Source organism: Ornithorhynchus anatinus, chromosome X1 (genome assembly GCF_004115215.2).
Source record: "Ornithorhynchus anatinus isolate Pmale09 chromosome X1, mOrnAna1.pri.v4, whole genome shotgun sequence".
In the NCBI taxonomy this organism is placed as follows: Eukaryota; Metazoa; Chordata; class Mammalia; order Monotremata; family Ornithorhynchidae; genus Ornithorhynchus; species Ornithorhynchus anatinus.
This window is the reverse complement of record NC_041749.1, coordinates 81,393,642-81,415,662: the sequence shown is the minus strand read 5'-3', so window position 1 is coordinate 81,415,662 and position 22,021 is coordinate 81,393,642. Positions and strand designations below refer to the sequence as shown.

Here is a 22,021-nt window from a genome sequence, read left to right as displayed (position 1 = left end):
GTTGTATCCCTTCAGTTATGTGGAGCTGTCCATTACCTTTTCCAAGTGTCAGTCAGGGATGTCACAGCCTTCCCATGTATTATTATTATTATCATTACTATTACTGCTACCAACTGTGGTATTTGTTAAGCACTAACTATGTGCCAGGCACTTTACTAAGCACAGGGGTGGATACAAGAAGCAGCGTGGCGCAGTGGAAAGAGCCCGGGCTTCGGAGTCAGAGACCATGGGTTTGAATCCCGGCTCTGCCACTGTCAGCTGTGTGACCTTGGGCAAGCCACTTAACTTCTCTGTGCCTCAGTTCCCTCATCTGTAAAATGGGGATGAAGACTGTGAACCCCATGTGGGACAACCTGATGACCCTGTATCTACCCCAGCGCTTAGAACAGTGCTCTGCACATAGTAAGCCCTTAACAAATACCAACATTATTATTATTATTACAAGCAAATCAGGTTGGGCACAGTCCCTGTCCCATATGGGGCTCACAGTCTTAATCCCCATTTTACAGATAAGGTAACTGAGTCCCAGAGAAATGAAGTGACTTGCCCAAGGACACACAGCAGACAAGTGGCAGAGCCGGGATTAGAACCCAGGTCCTTCTGACTCCCAGGCCCTGGGCACCATCCACTAGCCTATGCTCCTTCCCCCAGATGTTTAATCCAGGCCAGGTGAGTGAGCAGTGACTTTCCATGACCTGGGGGTCTGAGCCCAACAGGCACTGGTTCCTAGAGCACCATAGCTTTGCTCAGGAGGGGAAGGGCATGGGTCAGAGGTGAAGCACTTTCTGTGCCCTGTCCACAGTAAGTACTCAATAAATATGATTGAATGAATGAATGAAATGAAAATGTCAGGAGCCACTTAGGTGGCTTGCCCTGTTAAGGATTGGCCTGGGCATCAGGGTGTGCAGCTGAGCGGGCGGTAGGCAGTAGTTAGAGTTAGCAGTTAGAGGCATCAGAAAGAGGCCTCTATTGGTAACTCCAAAGTCTCTCGGCCTTGCCAGAAAGTGCCCCAATACAGTCTTGCAGGCCAGCCTGGTCTATGCTGAGTTCTCTGTTTAGATTTTAGAGTTCTGAGATGAGCAGCATTGCCTGGCTATGGGACCTGGACTGGCTGCTGATCTCTGTGCTCTGTTCCCTCCTCTGTAAAGTGTAATGGGAGTTGGGTAAGGTATTGATTTGATTGGTCAGAAACATATATATAATATGGCTAAAAAGTGAGGATATTTGATTTTGTCCTATCCTGAGTACCCCAAATTTTGCAGCCTCTGGGGTTGAGGCCAGGGAGTGCAGACACTCTCTGGACTGTCTGGAGATCTCTTTCTAGCTTTCCTCTTCTCTTTTCTCCAGCTCACTCTCCCTTCTGCATCTGCATTGTCCATAGACTCCAGTCTGTGACCTTTGAACATTTGATATTCACCCCACCCTCAACTCCACAGCACTTATGTACATATCTTTAAATTATATATTATAAATTACTCATTTATTCATATTGTTGGTCTCCCCCTCTAGACTGTAAATTCATCATGGGCAGGGAATGTGACTGCTAACTCTGTTGTATTCCACTCTCCCAAGTGCTTAGTACAGTGCTCTACACATAGTAAACTCTCAATAAATATGATTGATTGATTCATTGATTTTGAAACCAGTGGAAGGGGAGGGGAGAGGAGATGAAAAATTGCTCTTGATCTCTCTAGAAGAGAGAAGCAGCGTGGCTTAGTGGAAAGAGCATGGGCTTGGGAGTCAGAGGTTGCGGGTTCTAATCCCGGTTCTACCACTTCTCAGCTGTGTGACTTTGGGCAAGTCACTTAACTTCTCTGTGCCTCAGTTCCCTCATCTGTAAAATGGGGATTAAGACTGTGAGCCCCACGTGGGACAATCTGATAACCTTGTATCTCTCCCGGCACTTAGAACAGTGCTTGGCACATAGTAAGTGCTTAACAAATACCATCATCATCATTATTATTATTAGAAGCTGGTCTGCGCTCGCCATAGTCAATCTTGGAGCTCTTCATCATTCATCCATTCAATTGGTTCATTCAGTTGTATTTACCGAGCACTTACTGTGTGCAGAACATTGTACTGAGCGCTTGGGAGAGTACAATATAACAATAAACAGATACATTCCCTTCCCACAACGAGCTTACAGTCTAGCTCGTGGGGCTAGCTCGTGGGGCTGGGAGTGGGGGATGAATAAAGGGAGCAAGTCAGGGCGATGCAGAGGAAGGGAGGTCGTAGTCAGGGAAGACCTCTTGGAGGAGATGTGCCTTCAATAAGGCTCTGAAGGGTGGGAGAGTACAGGACTGGGTTGCAGGGAAAGGTGCCTTTTAGAACAAGGGTAATACAGTAGTAGTAGTAGTAGTAGTAATAGTATATATTAAATGCTTACTTTATGCAGAGCCCTGCACTAAGCACTGGGAAAGACATGGGTGGGAATTTGAAAATGAACCCTGTGACTATTCTGTGATTATATGTTGGGGGAGAGGGCTGGAGGCAGACACATTGGGAGCAGTTAAACAATAAAAAATTAAAACAGTATGAAAGACGAGGACAAATACATAATACACAAAATAAAAACAAAAGTCATTAGGGAGCCACGGTTGGAAGAACAGAATTTCAGGCTCCTCGTGGTTCTGAGTCCAAGGCACACCTGTAGCCACAGAAACGGTTATCGTGGCCACCAGCCTTCCCGAGGTTTCACAGAGGTCGGGGAGGGAGAGTACACGGGAAGGCTGCGACTTTCCTGACCTGACACTCTGGGAAAGGTAATGGACAGCTCCATGTAACTGGAGGGATACGACCAATAAGGAAACAAATGCTGCAGGTGCTGTTTTCTTTCCTGCTAGGTGGACTGCAGGACGGGGTGGGGCCTCCTCGATGGTGCGGCGGGAGCCGGAGCTGGTTCCCAGGGAGGTAGCAAGAGCGGCACACAGAGCATGTCGGGCTCTGAATGAGGGAGAGGGAAGACCATTCGCCCAGTCACGGTAGAGAGGCACGACACTGCAATAATCACATATTTTGCTCAGCCGCAATGGATGAACTGGACTGAAGCTACCCAGGGAGGGTTTTGTCTAGGCAAACAACCCCTGGAGGCTAATGTCATCTACTCCCAAACACATTCTATTAGCAAACGAGCTGGAAATCCCGATGCTCGTAATTCTTCCATCCATTTGTTCTCTGAGGTCTCGGTTTGTAGCATTCCACCCCGGGAGATGAAGGATACTATTAATTTCTTAGTTTCCTGCAAACAGTCAGCCTCTCATCTCTCCTAAAATAAGAAGAACAGTATTTATTAAGTCCCTGTATGATTTTATTGTTTGTCCTGGTCATTGTACAGATAAATTTAAAAGATACAGTCCCTGTCTTCGAGGAGCTCCTAAGACGATACCAACCTGAACATCCACAAAGAAAGGCCAACAAAAATTAAAATATATTAGAAACAAAACAACAAACCAAGCGGGCACAGAAACATAGGGACAAGCCCAAGAATAAATTCAGGTTAATCATGTGAATCTAGAAAAGATCAGTACCAAGCCCTTTCACAATTAACATATTTTTCTGGACATGTGGAATTTACTTCTAGAGTGACTTGGGTAACCAAGCCCCTTTCCCAGTCTGCCTGTGCTGGCCTCTCAGGCGAGTCAGGGTCAGGATGCACTCCTCCTGGCCCATGATACGACTGCTCTGGAGGGGCAGGTGGTGGCCACCATTTTCTGCTGGATAGAAGGGTTACTTCTGGATATTCTGGATTAATTTGTATTTATATTTTGTTCAGAGTTGAGTGTTTGTGGATTTTTCTGCCAGGGAGGGTGACTAAGATAAAGGGGTGAAAATTACCACTTCACATTTCCTCATTCTGGTAAGACTATATATATGCACATCTATTCATTCTGGATGGAGGAAGTGAGAGGAAGGAGAAAGAGAGGGCTTGATGAAGCTCAAGGAGGAGTGAATTCTAAGCGTTGGAAGCCTCACTGTCATTAGTATTTGGGGACCTGCTGTGTGCAGAGTACTGTGCTAGGTGCTTAGGAGCAGACAACAGAAGTGACAAGGTCTTACTCTGGGGGGCTTACAGGAAGTGAGAGGAGTTTACAGTGGGGGCATTTACAGGCAGTAAGAGGGTCCGGGAGTTTGCATTTGGGTAAAGGAGCAGTACGGAGATTAGCGTGTTTAGAGTAAAGGGAGCGAGCGGGCAGAGCCAGCCGGAGGGGTGAGAGATGCTAGGTTGTGTGCAGCGAACTTGCAGCAGAGGGTCAAGAACTCCATCTCCCCCTGGAGCAGGGTAGTAGCCATGGCATGACTCCGAGGAGAAGGGAGACATGAACGCAGTTGCTGCAGCAAGCAGACTGATGGCAGTGCAGCAGTATGGATGGCAAGGAGGCCAGTGAGGAGTTTACAGTAGACTGAACTGGAGAGGATCAGGGTGTCAATTACAAATCTGATTATGGTAGTGGGGGATGGGGAGTAGGTGATGTGGAAGTGGCAGGGTTTGTCCACAAACTGGGTATGTTTGGGGAGGGAAGTGGAAGAGGCAGGATCATTCCATGGGTTCTTGCTTGGGTATTTGCTAAGCGCTTACTATGTGCCAAGCATTGTACTAAGCACTGGGGTAGATACAAGATAATCAGGTTGGATACAGCCTGTCCCTGTCCCATGTAGGGCTCACAATCTAAATCAGGGGAAGTAGGATTTAATCTCTATTTTGCAGATGAGGGAACTGAGGCCTAGAGAAGTCAAGGGACTTGCCCAGGGTCACACAGCAGACACAAGTCAGGATTAAAACCCAGGTTCTCTGACTCCCAGGCCTTTGCTCTTCCCCTTAAGCTATGCTGCCTCCCCTAACTTGAGAGTTGGGTTAGAGAATGGCATCACCCCCCAACTGCGAGGTTGGGCCACAGCAGAGTTTCAGAAGGAATCGAAGGACCTCTGACAGACTATAAAATGTCATTATCCCTTCCCTTTGATCTGTAAATCATGCTTAAATTCTAGGCACACTGGGGCCTCTGACTCATCCAGTGGGGGGAGTCCGGTGGCTGTGTAAGTGTGAAAATCCAAAAGCTGGTTTGTTTTTTAATCTATTCTCCTTTCTGTAAATGAGCCAGGAATTTGCAGACAGCTGCCTTTGAATTTGGCTACTTTATGAAGGGAGCTTTCAGTAACACCCTCCTCCCTCCCAGTTTAGAAAAGGAGGACTCAGAGCCTTAGTGTCTACTTCTCCAGGCCTCTCAGTGGGCAGACCTCGGAAAACCCTCCCCAAGTCCATCCGGTTTCAGCCATCATTACAGCTCCCTTATGATAGTACTGTTCTTGTTCCCATTTTCCTGATGGGAGGAGCCAAGGTTCAGAAGGGTGATGAGCCATCCTCAGACACCCAGCGAATTGGGAGTGGGGCAGGACTTGGTATTTTCAGTATGAATTTAGCACCCAAGTATAGTTGTGACTATATACAATCATCAACCTTGTGAGAAAGAAGTGGGTCACAGCCTCTTCCACAAGTAGTTTATAATCCAATGGGGAAAGAAATCAAACACAAAAGTTTGAAAAGACAAATGACACAAGCATTACATAACCAACTACTGAAAGTAATAAAGACCCTGCTGTCATGGAGCTCAAACCTTGCCCCAAGGGCAGGGCAAGCATCTGATGTGAGTCTGGTCTGGTATAGTGCATTTCAAGGGCAGAAGAGAGATTTTGTTTTAATTAAGCTGGGATGGAGAAAATGGGAACTTGGGCCTTGGATGCCAGCTGGGACAGGTGGTCTTCAAAATCACTTCCTCTTACAGATTTCCTGCTCTTGGGGACCAGGACACCACAGAAGCCTCTGTTCTGCACAGTGTGTCCTCATGAGGACCATTGCTGGCTCACCAGAGAGGCAATTGGGGGGTGGCTATTTTTAACTCTGTCTGCTATCACAGTCCCCTTGAAGTTTCAGGTTCCCATATGCAGCTATCAGGAAAGAGTCAATGTACAGTAATGTAAACAGGCAGTGAGGGATTAAGATGAATGAAATGTAACAATCCAGGATTGTACAATTTTAACCCAACTGACCAAAATACCCTGATCTCCCCAAAATGTGAAAATTTCTGCCCAACTATCAAATCCTTAAGCCACTTAAATTCATGAGACTAAATGTACTACTAGTGGAACTAGTTAAATAGAATTTGAGCAGGTCTCATTTTAAGCTAAACTTGTTTAAAGACTGCTCTTTTAAGTGGGAAAAGGAAGCTGGCTAAAATAGCCTGAGTGGAAGGGAGGGGCTGTCTCTTCCATGACATTGATGGGTAATTAAGTCCCTTCCTTTCTTAAAGAAAAAGCCATCCCAGTCTTCAGAAGGCACTCTCATCATGTTGACTGATGCTTCACCCAACGCTCCCTCTATAAAAAGGTCTCCCTGTCCCAGAAGACGATCTCTACTGATGTCTTTATTTCAGGTTTTTTCCCCAGTAATAGTAGCAGTCTCCCTGTCTAGATTGTAACCTCATCGTGGGTAGGGAATATGTCTGTTACATTGTTATATTTTACTCTCCCAAGCACTTAGCATAGTGCTCTGTACACAGTAAATGCTCAAATACGATCGACTAATAGTAGTATTTATTAAGCACTTACTGATACAGAACACTTATACAAAATGCTGGAAAAGAATACATAGCTGGGAATTACACGCAGTCCTTGTCCCTTAAGGGGACTCATAATAATAACAATAATAATGATAATGTTGGGGTTTAAGCGCTTACTATGTGCACAGCACTGTTCTAAGCACTGAGGGGGAATACAAGGTGATCAGGTTGTCCCATGTGGGGCTCACAGTCATAATCCCCATTTTACAGATGAGGTAACTGAGGCACAGAGAAGTGAGTGACTTGCCCCAGGTCACACAGCCGACAAGCGGCTGAGCTTGGATTAGAACCCATGACCTCTGACTCCCAAGCCCGGGCTCTTTCCACTGAGCCACGAGAGTAGTAAGAGCAGCAGCATTTATTGAGTGCCTATTTGGTGTGGTACACTGTACTAGGATCTTGGGAAGTTCAGAATAATGAAGTGTGATGCATTCCCTACTGACAAGAATCGTGCTTCTCAAATGGAGAAGACAAACATAAGAATATTTACAACTAGACTGGTCAAAATAAAATGAATTGAGCACTCATACATACCTGAGTGTTTAGAAGGGTGTAAATAAGTTCATAGGTTTAAGTAGGTTCATAAGTGCTAGAGATGACTGAATGGATGATATTGTCTTGTCTTATGCTGTCAACTCGTCTCTGACCCGTAGCGACTCCAAGGACATATCTCTTCCAGAACACCCCACCTCCACCTGCAATCATTCTGGTAGTGTATCCATAGAGTTTTCTTGGTAAAAATATGGAAGCAGTTTACCATTGCCTCTTTCCGTGAAGTAAACTTGAGTTTCTGCCCTCGATTCTTTCCCATGCCGCTGCTGCCCAGCACAGGTGAGTTTTGACTTGTAGCAGATTGCCTTCCACTCGCTAGTCACTGCCCAAGCTAGGAATGGAATGGGCATGCCTCTGCTTGATTCTCCCTTCCGTAGTCGAGACTGGGAGAATACTGGAAACTCTACAGGTATGACCCTGAGGAGGGGAAAGGCATGATATAGTGCTGGGAAATTAATCAGGGAAAGCTTGTTTGGAGGAGGTGGGAAAGCCTGAGCGAGTGCATGAAGACTATTATACTAAATTGGAATCTGGGAATAGTGTTTAGTATGATGAAAACAAACATCTGTGCTCAACTTAATCTCTAGTAACTCCAAAAACAAACCCTGATAGCTAAACCAATAATATTGAGATGTTTTGGTTTAGAGAAATTTTTGAGAACCAAGGTTTTGTGTCACAAGCCCAAGAATGTGATTTAAAAGCATCCGAGACCAGGTCTGGCCAGGACCTGGTGACCTTACAGTGCTTTGGAAAGTTATTTTAGTATCCAAAAGTCATTTCCTGCATTTCTGTTTCCCACATACTCCCTTCTCCAGAGTGACTCATACAGGAGACAAGTTTCAAAGCTGACCCATCTACATCACATAGCTAGGTAGGGACATTCCAGCCAGAGAAATACTAATTGCCAGTTATCTGATGAATTCAGAATAATCTATACAATCAGCCTGAATCAGACAAAGAATATTATATTTGTTTCAGTGATCCAGACTGGTTTCACTGACTGCTTCCCCTTAGTTTATGGGTCCCAGAAACACATTGTTCTGGCACAGAGGACTCTTAAAGGGAGTAGATTGTTTAAAGTGGTGCTCAGTCAACTCAGGAAATAACTTCCTTCCTCCTAACCCAGCATTAATAGAAGAGAATGGGATTTTGTTCATTTTACTGCCTATAGGTGAGATAGCCCCAGGAACAGTGTGTGAATTAGTTGATTTTTTTTATATGATATGCATCTGTTAGTAGAGTTTACACATCTACAACCTATCACCCCAGGACTAAGTTAGTAAAATTCACCACTTTTAGAAGGCTAGTAATTACCTGTTTGAGATAAGTGGTCTCCTCCAGCCAATCTTTAAGGGTTCTTTTCTTCCAAAAGGCAGTTTCCTTCTAAGAAGGAAGTGAATGGTTCAGGAATTGGTTATTTCCCTCATTCCCTCAATAAAACAAATCCTTTACTCACTTGCAAGGACCATAATTTAGTCCCCTCATTTACTTCACAAGGGGGGTCCAAATTTCCCGACTTCCATTCCCTGGCTTGGGCAACAGGGAATGGGCTTTGCTAGTGACATCTGCTCTGCATCAGCTTTTCCAGCAAGCTGGGTGACTGGTGTCATTTCGTTCAGCATGGGCCTAGTGGCATTTTTGTGCCTTGTTCTGACTCCATTTACCTGGGACTTCAAAAATCACTCAGGGGCTCAACCTCTGATTCTGTTCTATGGAAGAGGAAGACTAGTAGGTTAGGTCAGCTACAGAGAAGAAAGTGGTTTTCTTTTCTGGTAGGCTCATTTACTAATATTCATATTACTCTCGCATTCTTGTTCCTGGAGTGTGGGCATGGGATGAAGCAGGGAAATGAGCCAGTCCCTGGGGTTTCCCTGCTTTTGTCTTGACCCAAGCTGTTTCCTACAGTGGGCAATCTGGATGTTCCGTAGTTTGGCTTGGATTCCTTCAGGCTTTGAGTCTGGACAAAACATAATTTTATTTTTCAGTCACCCAGCATGGGCACCTTGATGGGTGTGTACCTGCCCTGCATGCAGAACATCTTTGGAGTTATCCTTTTCCTTCGCTTGACCTGGATAGTGGGAACGGCTGGGGTCCTACAGTCCTTCCTGATTGTCTTAATCTGCTGCTGCTGCGTAAGTAAGCTATTATAAATGAATACAGTAAACTCTCCATAAATATGATTAAGTGAATGAAAGTGAAATTCTCCCTCAGTGATTACTTTTGACCTTTTCGAGTTGAAGTCACTGTGGAGCCCAGGTTGTGGTGGGCATACTGCGTCGGTGAAGCCCCACCTGCAAAAGGGCTGACGTTTTTCATTAGTAGGAAATCAATCGTATTTACTGAGCAGTTAGGAATCATAGGTGCGCTGCTATACCTGGATGCTTTCACTCTTTTCAGGTCACTAATGGACCCAGTGCTCAGAGGTGCTGTCATTTGGATACTGTAACTCAAGACTGTAAACTTCTAGACTGTAAGCCCAGTGTGGGCAGGGATTGTCTCTATTGCTCAATTGTATTTTCCAAGCGCTTACAGTGCTCTGCACCCAGTAAGTGCTCAATAAATACGACTGAATGAATAAAACGTTAAATTCACAAGGCAAACTTTACTGCCTAAAAATTCCTCTCTTCTCTCTCTGCAACTGGCCCTGTATGCTGGTGGGCCCCCTAACAGTAGAAGCCCTTTTGATGGGTATTTATGCCCCAATGCTGTGTCTTTTTCCCTGCAGACCCTGTTGACCACCATTTCCATGAGTGCCATCGCAACAAATGGTGTTGTCCCAGGTATTTGCCTGTCACTCTGAATGTCTGTCCATCCATCTTTACTTTGTCTGATCTTTTGCTCTTAGGTTCGGGGCTAAAAATTTAACTAAAGAACAGTCAGCAACCGGTATGATATAATGTTAGGCAGTCTCAGGTTCTGAGTGCAGTCATCTGATTTTGGGAAATTTTGAGAATACAATCTAACCTCATGAGGAATAAGACAGTTCTTCAGAAGACCCTACTAAGCAGCTAGACTGCTGAGTTCTTTTAACAACCACACACGGTCCATGTCACTGTGTTTCAAAGCTTCAGACGCCATTAGTTCTGGGTCTGATATGCAGCAGCCTTGAGGAAGAGGCTTTGCTTGAACAACGAAGCGTGATAGCTGTGTGTAAACTGGTATGCTGGGAACTAATTCACAAAAAGAAATTCACTCTCCAAGAGATGGACATTTCATTTTTTTGTTGGGAGTAGTGAAATCAAATGCAATATGATTTAGTCCATTTGTTTGCAATGCTTGTAGCCCTTGATTTGGGTTCCCAGTGACCATTTTTCTTATCATGCATAGGGGAAAATGAACAGTTGCTCTTCCACAAAGAGGCTACTCCCTCTTTTCTGGTTGTCTTTTCTAATAAACAACTGCTTTAGCATGTTGGTTATCGTGCTGATAGACGTAGACAAATGTCAAGTGAGTTTCTGAAGAGGTAAATTAGCCTTGGCAAAATGGAATAAAATTAGAATAAAACAATAAAATGATTACATCAAAACATGGGGCTCCTATTAGGATAAACAGAACAATGAAGAACTCTTGAATGAGAGCAATGTTTTTCAATAATTAGTTCCTGGAGTGTTTTTATCATGAGGATCTCCTGGAGATGTCTTATTAGGGCAGGAAATATGCTAGGGAAAAACCTCAGATTGATTGGGGCAAAGATCTCATTCTTAGGAACAGTGGAGCACAGGACTAGGAGCCAAGACACCTGGGTTCTAATCCAGCTCTACCACCTGCCAGCTGTGTGACCTTAGATAAGCCACTTAATTTCTCTCTACCATTTTCTCAATTTTAAAATGGGGATTCAATACTTGTTCTCTTCCCCTTTAGACTGTGAGCCCATATGGGACATGAACTGGGTCCAATCCAATTAGCACAGTGCTTAACACACTATTAAGTGCTTAAATATTATTATTATTAGCCATCCAGAACCTAATGCATGAACTAATCAAATTTGCCATTTGTGGAGAAATCCTGTTTGAAAAGTGTTAATATGATATGTGCCAGCATATAAAGAATAGCAACTTTATGAATAACAACAGCAGCAATAATAATAATGATAGTTGCCACATTTGTTACATGCTTACTATGTGCCAAGCACTGTACCAAGCCCTGGGGTAGATATAGCCGTGAGTGCCCCTGTTCATACCAACCAGGACCTTCCTGGACAGGGGGAGCCCCAGTGACACATAGTAGAGCATCAGACCACGCCTCTGACCAGCAAGGTTAGTGTGGAAAGTTTTTTTTACTTAGTTTTACCACCATGCAAGAGAATGGCACATGCACACTCTCTCTCACTCACTCCACGGGTCCCATACCAGTCTGCTGCTCAAAGGAGCCCATTCTGCCAATGCTCCTGCTTTCTACTTCGAGATGCTGCTGCTTCTACTTTCCTCTTCATGCCTCTAGGTTACTTCTTGCATACCTCAGCATGCCTCCTCACCATTCAAAGCAACCTCCCTTTATCTGCCTTGGGCATCGCAGCTGTGGCTCTATATGGCAGTCATTGATTGGTCCAGGCCCATTACTGGGTAGAGCAGGGAGAGAAGGCCACGCCTCCCTCCATGTTCCGCTCCCACCAAGGGCCAGCAATCACCTGTCTCAAGTAAAGCCCATCAGTGCCTTTGCGAGTTTCTTCCTTCTTGTTGTTCATGGGATTACAAACAGTCACTAATAAGGCAGCTTGTTGTGGACTCATCACAAATACAAGATAATCAGGCCTATAACAGTCCCATCCTTCAAGGCCTCACAGTCTAAAGGGGAGGGAGAACAGGTATTGAAACCCCATTTTGCAGATGCGGAAACTGAGGCACCAAGAAGTTAAGTGACTTGTCCAGGGTCACAGAGCAGGCAAGGGAGAAGGCAGAATTAGAACCCAGGTCCTCTGACTCCCAGGCCCACGGCTCTATCCTCTAGGCCATGCTGATGATCACGTAGAGGCCCCTCACCTATATGCTTATGCAGCCATTTGCCAATAAAGACCCTTCATAACAAGAGACACCTGATGTACATTTCTCTAAAGTCCTGAAAAAATTAAGTTTTGTTTTTTCTGATGTAAATAACAAGAAGTGGTCTGGATATTTGGAAGCAACACTAGCTTATTATACAGAATACTGAGCCTTGAACGAATGTTTTCTCTATCATGTTCTAGCCGGGGGCTCCTATTTCATGATTTCCCGGTCTCTTGGGCCAGAGTTTGGAGGAGCAGTAGGCCTGTGCTTTTACTTGGGGACAACGTTTGCTGCAGCTATGTACATACTCGGGGCCATTGAGATTTTACTGGTAAGTAGGTTAATGTGTTATGGTGACAACAGGGGCATAGAAGCCAGCTTCAAAGACAGAGCTTTCCGTCAGATAAAGTCCAATCCCGTAGCTAGGCAGTTCACTTCATTCCACCTGGAGCCATGATGCCATGAGGTTTCACTGAGGTGTTCTTGATAATGGAGTTCACGGGCCTTCCTGTCGTGCATGGGCACGAAGGCCAGTTCAACACTTACTCTTGAGGCCTTGCCGAAGCTTGTCTTCTAGGGCCACGATAGTTCATGTGGACCAGGCTCGGTCTAAAATTAGGAGGCCTCTTTTGCAAATCCTGGGAAAACTATTTTCCTACTACTTCTGGCTCCTTCAGTTTATTGCGGTCAAGAAGAATTCTTTTTAGGTTCTTGGCACCAATGCTCAGACTCATGCAATGTATACTGGGCAGAGATTTTTCCTTTAACCATCACAAGCAAAGGCACAGTCACAGGTGTTATAGTAGGAAGTTTTGCCTGATGGTATTGTTTCCCTTGTTACTTTGGGACCATTCCTCAAAATTAATTGCCTAGAAGGAGATTAGTGATTTAAACATGTGCTGGTGCTGGACTTCGTGCTCATTTATAAATTGATGAAAGGTAGAAATTACTGGGTCTTGCTTGGGTAACCAAGGAGGAAAAGGAGGTGTTTTCTGACCCAGACACATCTTCTACAAGTAGAAGACCAACTATGAACAAAATGAGATGAACCCTCAACTCGATGCTTTGTTTTTACACAAGAAAAATTGGAATAAAGTTTTGTTTCAAAGTAATTAATGCTGTACCTTCACTCTTCATTTTGTTATCATTTCAGACATACATTGTCCCACCAGCAGCCATTTTTCACCCAACAGGTGTTCATGACGCAACCAGCGCGACCCTGAACAACATGAGGGTCTATGGGACCATTTTTCTTACCTTCATGACCTTGGTGGTTTTCGTTGGGGTCAAATATGTGAACAAATTTGCCTCTCTCTTCTTGGCTTGTGTGATCATCTCCATCCTGTCCATCTACGCTGGGGGTATCAAGTCCATTTTTGATCCTCCGATATTCCCGTAAGTAACCTGAAATGGTATTCAGAACCCCCTGGGATAAAGTGAAACATTAGAATGCGAGAGGTTTCCTTCTGGTTCATTTGTTCATTCCCAATGGTGTCTCATTTCTAAGGGTCAAACGATGCTTTTCAGAACATCTCCAATCTTGTCTCTCCATACAACAATGAAAGAAGAAGCATGAGGATTATTCTCATGTTATAAAGGGAGAAACCAAGGTGGAGGCATGTCCAACACTATCAGGGACAGAGGAAGATCAGGCAGATTAATAATGATCATCTTATTGTTAAGCACTTACTAGGAGGCAAGCACTGTATTAAGTGCTGGGGTTGATACAAGATTGGTATCAGGTTGGACCCAGTCGCTTTCGCACATGGGTCTCATAGTTGAAGTAGGAGGGAGAACAGGTATTGTACCCCTAGTTGACGGTTAAGAAAACTGAAAGCACAGAGAAGTTGAGGGACTAGACCAAGGTCACATAGCAGGCAAGTGGTGTAGCTGGGATTAGAAGCGCAGTTCTTTGAGTCCTAGGCCCGGGCTCTTTCAACTAGACCACACTGCTTTTCTGAGGCACCCTCACTGGAAGAGTCCCTGCTGCCCTAGTGTCTGTGTGCTGGACTTTCAGAGAGGAGTTGCATTTGAAACCTCAGAATGAGTCACTAAGGGAACAAGGGTACTATTATTATTATTATTTGTTATTAGAGAAGCAGCATGGCCTAGTGAATTCAGCATGCGACTGGGAGCCAGAAGGATCTGGGTTTTAATCCTGGCTCCACCACTTGTCTGCTGTGTGACCTTGGGCAAGTCACTTCACTTTTCTGTGCCTCAGTTATGTCATCTGTCAAATAGGGATTAAGACTGTGAACCCTATGTGGGACAGGGACTGTGTCCAACCCAATTTGCTTGTATCTTTCCCAGAGCTTAGTACAGTGCCTGGCACATAGTAAGCATTTAACAAATACCACCATCATCATCATTATTATTATTATTGTGGCATTTGTTAAGCGCTTAATGTGTGTCAAGCACTATTTTAAGCACTGGGGCAGATACAGGTAAATCAGGTTGGACACAGTCCCTGACCAACATGAGGCTCACAGTCTTCATAGGAGGGGGAACAGGTATTCACTGAATTCCTCATTCTACAATTGAACAGTAAACAAATATCGTACCAACTACATTTATAAAGCATCTACTCTGTGCAGAGCATTGTACTATAGGTATTTGAGAAACATACAAAAGACATAAAAGACACTATTCCTGCCCTGGAGGAACTATCAATCTTTTGTCCCAAAAACCGCTCCACGACCCATTTGCCCATGAGGCACCCAGGATGAAGACGGGAAATTCATCCGTGGAATGAGCTATTCTCTGGCTGATCTCACTCTCGGTCCATGGCTCAGCACACAGCATTCGGTATCAAACGCTTATTACTCAGGCAGTTCTGAGGAATACATGTTAGAGGCATGCAGCATGAAAGTGTGAGTCTTCCCCCTGCCCCTATGTGCCCATCTTGACCCCGTCATGTCTCCTGGACATCATCCCAGCTCCTCCTCTTCCATCCCTTCTCTGGTTTGTAAGTTGGGCCAAGTTCTGTGTCTAGGTGAGGTGGCCTCTTGAGGGAGGAGGTATGGGTGACCTTTGTCCTTTTTTCTCTACTGTGTTTGCTCTAGGTCTTATAACTACCCCCTAGTACTCACATACTAGCTCTATGTTTCTACTTAATCCTGTCCACACAGTTTCTCTTCCTAGACTAGCTGCCTTATCTTGTTTTGCCGTAGCCGTTCTCATAAACTCATCACTCCCCCCTTCTCCATGGTCTCTACCTCTCCCACATTGCAGCACAGTCTAATGGAGGAGTGAGAGACATAGACGTAAACAGTGTCACAAGTGAATAAATAATAATAATTCTGGTGTTCGTTAAGTTCTTACTATGTATCACGCCCTGGGGTAGATACAGAACTGGGGTAGATACAAAATAATCAGATCAGATACAGACCCAGTCCAAGGGGGAGAGAGAACAGGCATAGAGAAGTTAAGTGACTTGCCCAAGGTCACATAGCAGGCAAGTGACAGAGCTGAGGTTAGAACCGAGCCCTGTGCTCTTTCCAGTAGGCCAAGCTGCTTCTCAAAAGAGATGATTTTGTAAGGGCTGAGGTGGTTGATGAGTGACATGTCCAGGAAGGTGGGGAGATTGAATGGCTTGCCTCCTGGAGAAGGTGACTTTTTAGAAAGGCTTTGGAGAAGGGGAGGGGCAGCGGTTGGGGAAGCTGGGAAGGGATGGAGGGCATTCCAGGGAGGGGATAAGGCATGAACAATCTATCGAATGAGGTGATACAAACCAAGTAAAGTTAGGAGGTTTGCTTGGAAGCAGTGAATAGTGCAAGTTGGACAGTAGTGAGAGAAGAGAGCAGATAGATAAGAAGGAGGCAGCTGATGGAGAACCTTGCAGCTAGGGGTAAGGAATTTTGTTTTATGTGAAAGGCAGTGGGGAGCCGTTAAGGTTATTTGAGCGGGGCAATAATATGCTCTGATTGGTGTTTTAGAAAAATCTATAGTGGTGCTGTATGTATGTCTGGAGAGAAGAGAAGCTGGGCTCAGGAAGACCCGAAAAGAGGCTGTTAGGGTAGTCATTCATTCATTCAATGGAATTTATTGAGCGCTTACTAAGTGCAGAGCACTGTACTAAGCGCTTGGAATGTACAATTTGGCAACAAGTCCAGCTGAGAAGGGATGACTCAGGGTAGTCGTTGTAAGGGTGAAGAGCAAGACATGAATCCAAAAAAGTTTACAATACTCAGAATGAATGTAGGAGGTAAATGGGAGACTGGTGTCAAAGATGACTCCAGGGTTACGAGCCTTTACTTAGCAAACTTTGACATTTCTCCCTCCTTGCGCCTTAGGGTTTGCATGCTGGGCAATAGGACCCTGTCAAGAGACCAATTTGACATCTGTGCCAAAACCACCATCGTGGACAATGAAACTGTAGCCACGAAGCTCTGGAAGCTCTTCTGCCATACATCAAATCTAACCACCGAGACCTGTGATGAGTATTTTCTGTTCAATAACATCACTGAAATTTCAGGAATTCCTGGAGCTGCAAGTGGGATTTTAAAAGGTACGATCAGGAGAGTGCTGCATGTAGGAACTCTGATTAAACCCACTTTTCCTCAGCTCACTCTCCCTTCTGCATCGTCTGTGCACTTGTATCTGTGACCTGTGGATGTTTGATATTTGCCCCACCCCTAACCCCACAGCACTTATGTGCATATCTTTAAATTATATATTATAAATAACTTATTCGTATTAATGTTTGTCTCTCCCTCTAGAGTGTGAGCTCGTTGTGGGCAGGGAACATGTCTGGTAATTCTGTGGTATTGTACTCTCCCAAACGCTTAGTACCAGTGCTCTGCACATAGTGAGCGCTCAGTAAATACGATTGAGTGAAATTACATCCATTTCTGACAAACTCATGGCAGTGCTCTTAAAGTCCATATGAAAACCTGGGCCGAGGGAATAGCTTTGGGAAAGAATAGGGATTATTGTTCCAGACTGTTTGGGGCGTTTGAGGGTCTCACTTCCTCAGAAGAAAAGGAGGAGGACAAAAAGCACTCTAATCCTCTAGTCTGTAAGCTCCTTGTGGGAAGGGAATGTGTCTACCAACTCTGTTGTATTGCACTCTCCCAAGGGCTTAGTACAGTCTCCTGTACACAGTAAGCACTCCATAAATACCTTGATTGATTGATTGGATGCTTTCAGGTGGTGTTAATGCCAGGTATACAATCTAGTCAATCAATCGTCGTAATAAATGTTCCACTACCAAAGAGGAACCTTATTCCTAGTGTTTATCAGGGCCTTGTTAACTCTGATGGGAGATGGGGGAGCCATAGTAATTGTCCACTTTGGTTTTCAGCATATACAGCAGTGTGAAGCCTCCTGAATTTATTACTCTAGCAGGAAAAACTTGTTTTAATCCTGATGTTAGGATGAGGCCCCTGTTTAGCAACCTTTCAGTGGAAAAGGAGCCCCTGTGGAGTTATTGGTTGCTGTTTTTCCTTTTAGGGCAATGAACTGGTTTGTTGCTGCCATGAGGAGTTCCCACTAATAGCATAATCGCTCTCTTGTTTGCAAAGCTGGCAAAAGCTGCAAGCTGTCAAACTAAACCCAGGCATTTTCTTGTCCCATTGGCAACTCCATTGCCAACTTTATGGATGGAACCATGGACCCATGCAGTGAATTAGCATTTGAGCTGTGGGCACTTTTTCAGAAAGAGGGGAAAATGGTGTTATGGTGGTGGTTTTCTTTTTTTAAAAAATCATATTCACCCAGAGTTGAGGCCCTGGAACTAAAGTTCCTATGTGGGCACTGCCATTATGGTTAGCTACTGTTGATTTTCTCTCTGGGAGCTCATGTTCTGAGGCACGCAGAATGAACCGAGACCAATGAATCTCCAGATACAAATACAGTAGGGACAAGATTTATTGGGCAAAAAGCCAGCATTACTGCTATGTGTTTCCAGGCATGGTGCATGGACAGTCATTGCTGAAGGGGGCTAAAGTTTTCTTCTAGCAATTTACATGTTCTCTGGCTTCTATGGAGTATATCTGTGATGGTGATGTTTCCCCTCCCTCCCCGCTTCTCCCAAGATAACCTGTGGAGCAATTACATTGAGAAAGGAACGATCCTGGAGAGGCCTGGACTCCCCTCAGTTGATGACTATGGACAGAAGAGCAGCCTTCCCTTATATGTGTTTGCAGACATTACCACTTCCTTTACTGTGCTGGTTGGCATCTTTTTCCCCTCTGTGACAGGTGAGAATTCCCAGCAGAGAATTTTGCTCCCTCCTCCTGCTTGTTTCCCTTAATCAATTCCCTTATTTTGCTTAAAGGCATTATGGCTGGTTCAAATCGTTCTGGAGATCTCAAGGATGCTCAGAAATCCATCCCAGTGGGAACCATTCTGGCCATTGTTACAACTTCATTGGTCTGTATCCTTTAAACTACCACAGACAGTTTCCCCCGGAAACCTGGCGAGGTACTCAATTTTGTTGTGAGTACAGGAATGTCAGGGGACTCAGAATGCACCAGCAGAAACCTTGGACCCAGTCTGAAAGATCATCCCAGGTGGATTGATCAGAAGGAATTTTCCCTGTCCTCTCTTGCCAAATGCCTTGTGGAAGCGGCTGGAGGTTTCCCTAACGCAAGGAATGGGTTTTAACCCCATCTGCTGGTGGATGGAAGAATATCTCTAAGTGCCTTGTTTCCTGGGCTAAAGGAAAATTATTACGCTAAAAGGCCAGGACTCAAATCAAATGGCTGGATCTCACAGGCTTTCCATTCCAATACCTTTTTTCTTGGGCTCTGGGAAAGAGGTGCTGGGTTCCTGCAACGTGAGGAAGACCTGCTGTTTCAATTTAGGTGATTCAGCCAGTCAGACAACGGTAATTAGCGTCCACCCTGGGCAAAGCCCTGCGGGGAATTATAAAGGAAGAATAAAGCATAATCCCCAATCGGGAGGAATGTCCAGCCAGCCGAAAAAAGAAACATAAAACCTGAGTGGTAGAATCATACAGATATATAAAGATGCACGAGAACGCGAAGTACAAGAACCCAGAAACCTAAAACGTGCATAGTTAAATGGGGTGGGGTTAATCTTGGAAGCCTTCACGGAGGAGGCAGGCTGCATTAACTTTTGAAAGGAGGGAGCTGGGGAAAGGGCACACCAAAGGAAGGAAATGTTTTGTGCGATGGCACGGAGGCAGGGAAATCGAGTGAAGGGGCCAGTAAGCAAGTTTGTTGGCTGGAGCAGAGTATAAACAAAGGTGCAGCGGGGTAGCGGACCAATTTATAAAGATCGGGTTGACTTTGAAGCCCATGGAAAAGTGTTTAAATTAGATCCAAGCGTCAAAGGCATGCCACCAGAAGCTTCTTAAAAAGGAAGACACGTGTTTTCATTCAGTCAACATACACTGAGTCCCTACTGTGTGCAAAGCACTGTACAGCACCCTGGGAAAAACTACACGGACAATAATTAGACGTGATCTCCTAACCTCAAAGAATAAGGGAAGGAGATGGAGGTGGTGACAGACACATCAGGAAAGAAGAAACAATAAAGACACAAAAACAACACAAAGGACAAGGACGATTGTAAATACAATAAGCAATAGGGCACTGTGGTTAGAGGAGCAAAGTTTCTCCTCGTGTTTCGGGATCCAGCAGTCACATCCACAGTGGTGCCCGTGATCTTCACAGCATTCTAAAGGTCAAGAAGGGCTCATACTATCACTGTGTTTTCACCCTGCCCAACCGGCAATGGAGCTGATGGGAGACCCGTCGGTGTGAAGGCTGGACAGACTCTCTTCCAGGCCACCGGCCTCGATGGTCCGCTGTTACAGGGGCCCAGGCTGCTGCCATTTCCTCATCCACTGCGGCAGAAAGTGTCAGATTAATGTTCAACAGTTCTACCCAGTTTCTATCTCTAAGTAGCCCAAAGTGTCTCATGGACACTTGCCTCATCGAGCATTATATGTTTAACATGGAACTTTCTCCTGAAAACTTCAGTTAGGGAAAAATACAGCTTCCTAGTGTGATACAAACTCTCTCTAATCTATTTCTTACTCTTGCAAGTGCCTTGGTTTAGCTCCAGAGTTCTCCTAACATTCTCTCAGTTCTTGGTCCTTCGTCTCCCCCGCTCCCAGTTTTTCCTCCTTTCCTTTCTCCCCCCGACCCACCCAGTCTTCTAGTTCTTCTCTTCTGCCTCTCTCTTTTGAAAATCCCATTCCAGTGTTCATTTAAATGTAAAGCTTTGGGGGAAGTATTTAATTACAGCCCTTGAAGCGAGACAATTTTTGTTTCCTCCCCAAGATGAGTCTTCAGAGTAGGGCTGCAGCCAAGGAGCAGAAGCTAATGATGTTTTTCTTGTTAGTTCCTGTCATGTAGCACTGGTGTTTCCCAGTGCTTAGTCCCTCATTAGCCAACTGCTCTTGCATGGACGTGCCATGCGAGCACACTGGTTTCCTTGACTCAGACCTTCAGACTTCAGCAGCGTGGTGTTGTTCGGAGCCTGCATTGAGGGCGTGGTTCTCCGAGACAAGTGAGTAACCTCCCGTGGTCGCACCTTTTTTATAGGGTGGATGGGCATCTCCGTGGCGGTGTGTTTTGGCTACCTGCTCTCATCCTGGGAACTTACTTTCGTTTTTGCCAACACCACCACTGCCATTCAAAATTAGTGAAAGTCCAACACCTAAGGGACAGTCACTGACAAATTAATTGTCTAATGTTGAGTCCTTAACAGGCTGTTCATCAAATTATAAATCATTCACAACACCCACACCTAATCCATGCCCTAGTCCTAGGCCAATTAGGGTTTTTATCATTGGGCTAGTTGATGGATTGAGTCCCATTTATGGATATGGCCTTAATGGGAATTTGGCAACATTTGGACTAGTCATTTTTGGCAGTTTAATGTTTGCCTGCTGGGAGCACATGATAGAGGACTCTCTTCTCCTGGCCCCCTCCTCTGATTGGAAGATACTCGGGTAGATTAACTACAAAATCCAGTTGAGGGGGGGCCTTTCAGAAAGAAAAAGGATAACAGCCAAGAGGGGAGTCCCGGAGGCAAAGTTAGAGGCTACCAAAGTGTCAGGGGAGGGGGTGAGAAAAGAAAAATTAGCTCTCTCCCTTCTCAGGGGCAAGCAGCAATACAGAGTCTGAGTTCCTTGGTTCCCATAGGTGCCAGCTTTTCATTTTGAGTATAGCAGGGATGGGAAAGGAAAGAAATGGAGTAGTTAAGGTGGGGCTCTTGGGGCAGGGGGGGATGTCATTTAGAGATCATAGCTTCTTGGGGCAGAAGCTCCCCCCCCAACCTCTGTAGGGCTCTAAAAGGTCTCCAGCTGGGCCCAGAGCCTGATACAACCACAAAATACCCTCACCTGGTCCCAGAGCCCATTGGGGACAAGAGAAGCTCCCTGCTCACTCCCAGAGCCCTCACCTAGGCTTCAGAAGAACTCCTGGTCTAGTCCCAAAGCAGAACAGGGACAAAAATAGCCTCTAACTGGCCCCAGTTTCATCCCCACTGTCCAGATTCTGTGCCAGGTGCAGGGAGAAGCAAGGGCCCACAAGTTGATGCCTATGTTGCGTCCCTTACCACACCCAGTTCTAGCCTCTCACACTGCAGAGCAGAGCCTGAAGACTTTTGTTCTTCACTCTGCCTGGCATTTCTGAGATCCCCAGTGAGACCAGGTGCTTTCATCTCTCAAACTCTTATTACATCTGAAATTAGGGTTCTTACAGGCCCTTGCATTTCAGAGCCCGTTGCTTGGGCATTGCCAGCTTTCTGGAAAGTTCCAATTCTCTCCCATGTGTATCTCTTTTGCCCAAGTTTCAGGGTGAGAGCAGGCTTACCATCGGCTAGTGTTGTCACTGGACAACTCAAACTGGAAATGCATCCAGATATCTGGCCCGCCTACCAAATGGGCCTCAGGTT

The 22,021-nt window shown here is 45.2% G+C and overlaps 1 protein-coding gene across 5 annotated transcripts in view; it reads left to right on the top strand.

The window, feature by feature from the left end:
• SLC12A4 (solute carrier family 12 member 4) overlaps positions 1-22,021 on the top strand; it is a 68,450-nt gene that overhangs the window by 25,424 nt on the left and 21,005 nt on the right. For all 5 annotated transcript variants that reach the window (XM_001505187.4, XM_029050231.2, XM_029050233.2 and 2 more), the window contains exons 4-11: positions 9,152-9,298; positions 9,892-9,946; positions 12,349-12,479; positions 13,302-13,543; positions 16,441-16,655; positions 18,184-18,348; positions 18,426-18,524; positions 20,572-20,629. In XM_001505187.4, the coding sequence (XP_001505237.1) occupies positions 9,152-9,298; positions 9,892-9,946; positions 12,349-12,479; positions 13,302-13,543; positions 16,441-16,655; positions 18,184-18,348; positions 18,426-18,524; positions 20,572-20,629 (1,112 nt within the window). The remainder of the gene's footprint in view (positions 1-9,151; positions 9,299-9,891; positions 9,947-12,348; positions 12,480-13,301; positions 13,544-16,440; positions 16,656-18,183; positions 18,349-18,425; positions 18,525-20,571; positions 20,630-22,021) is intronic.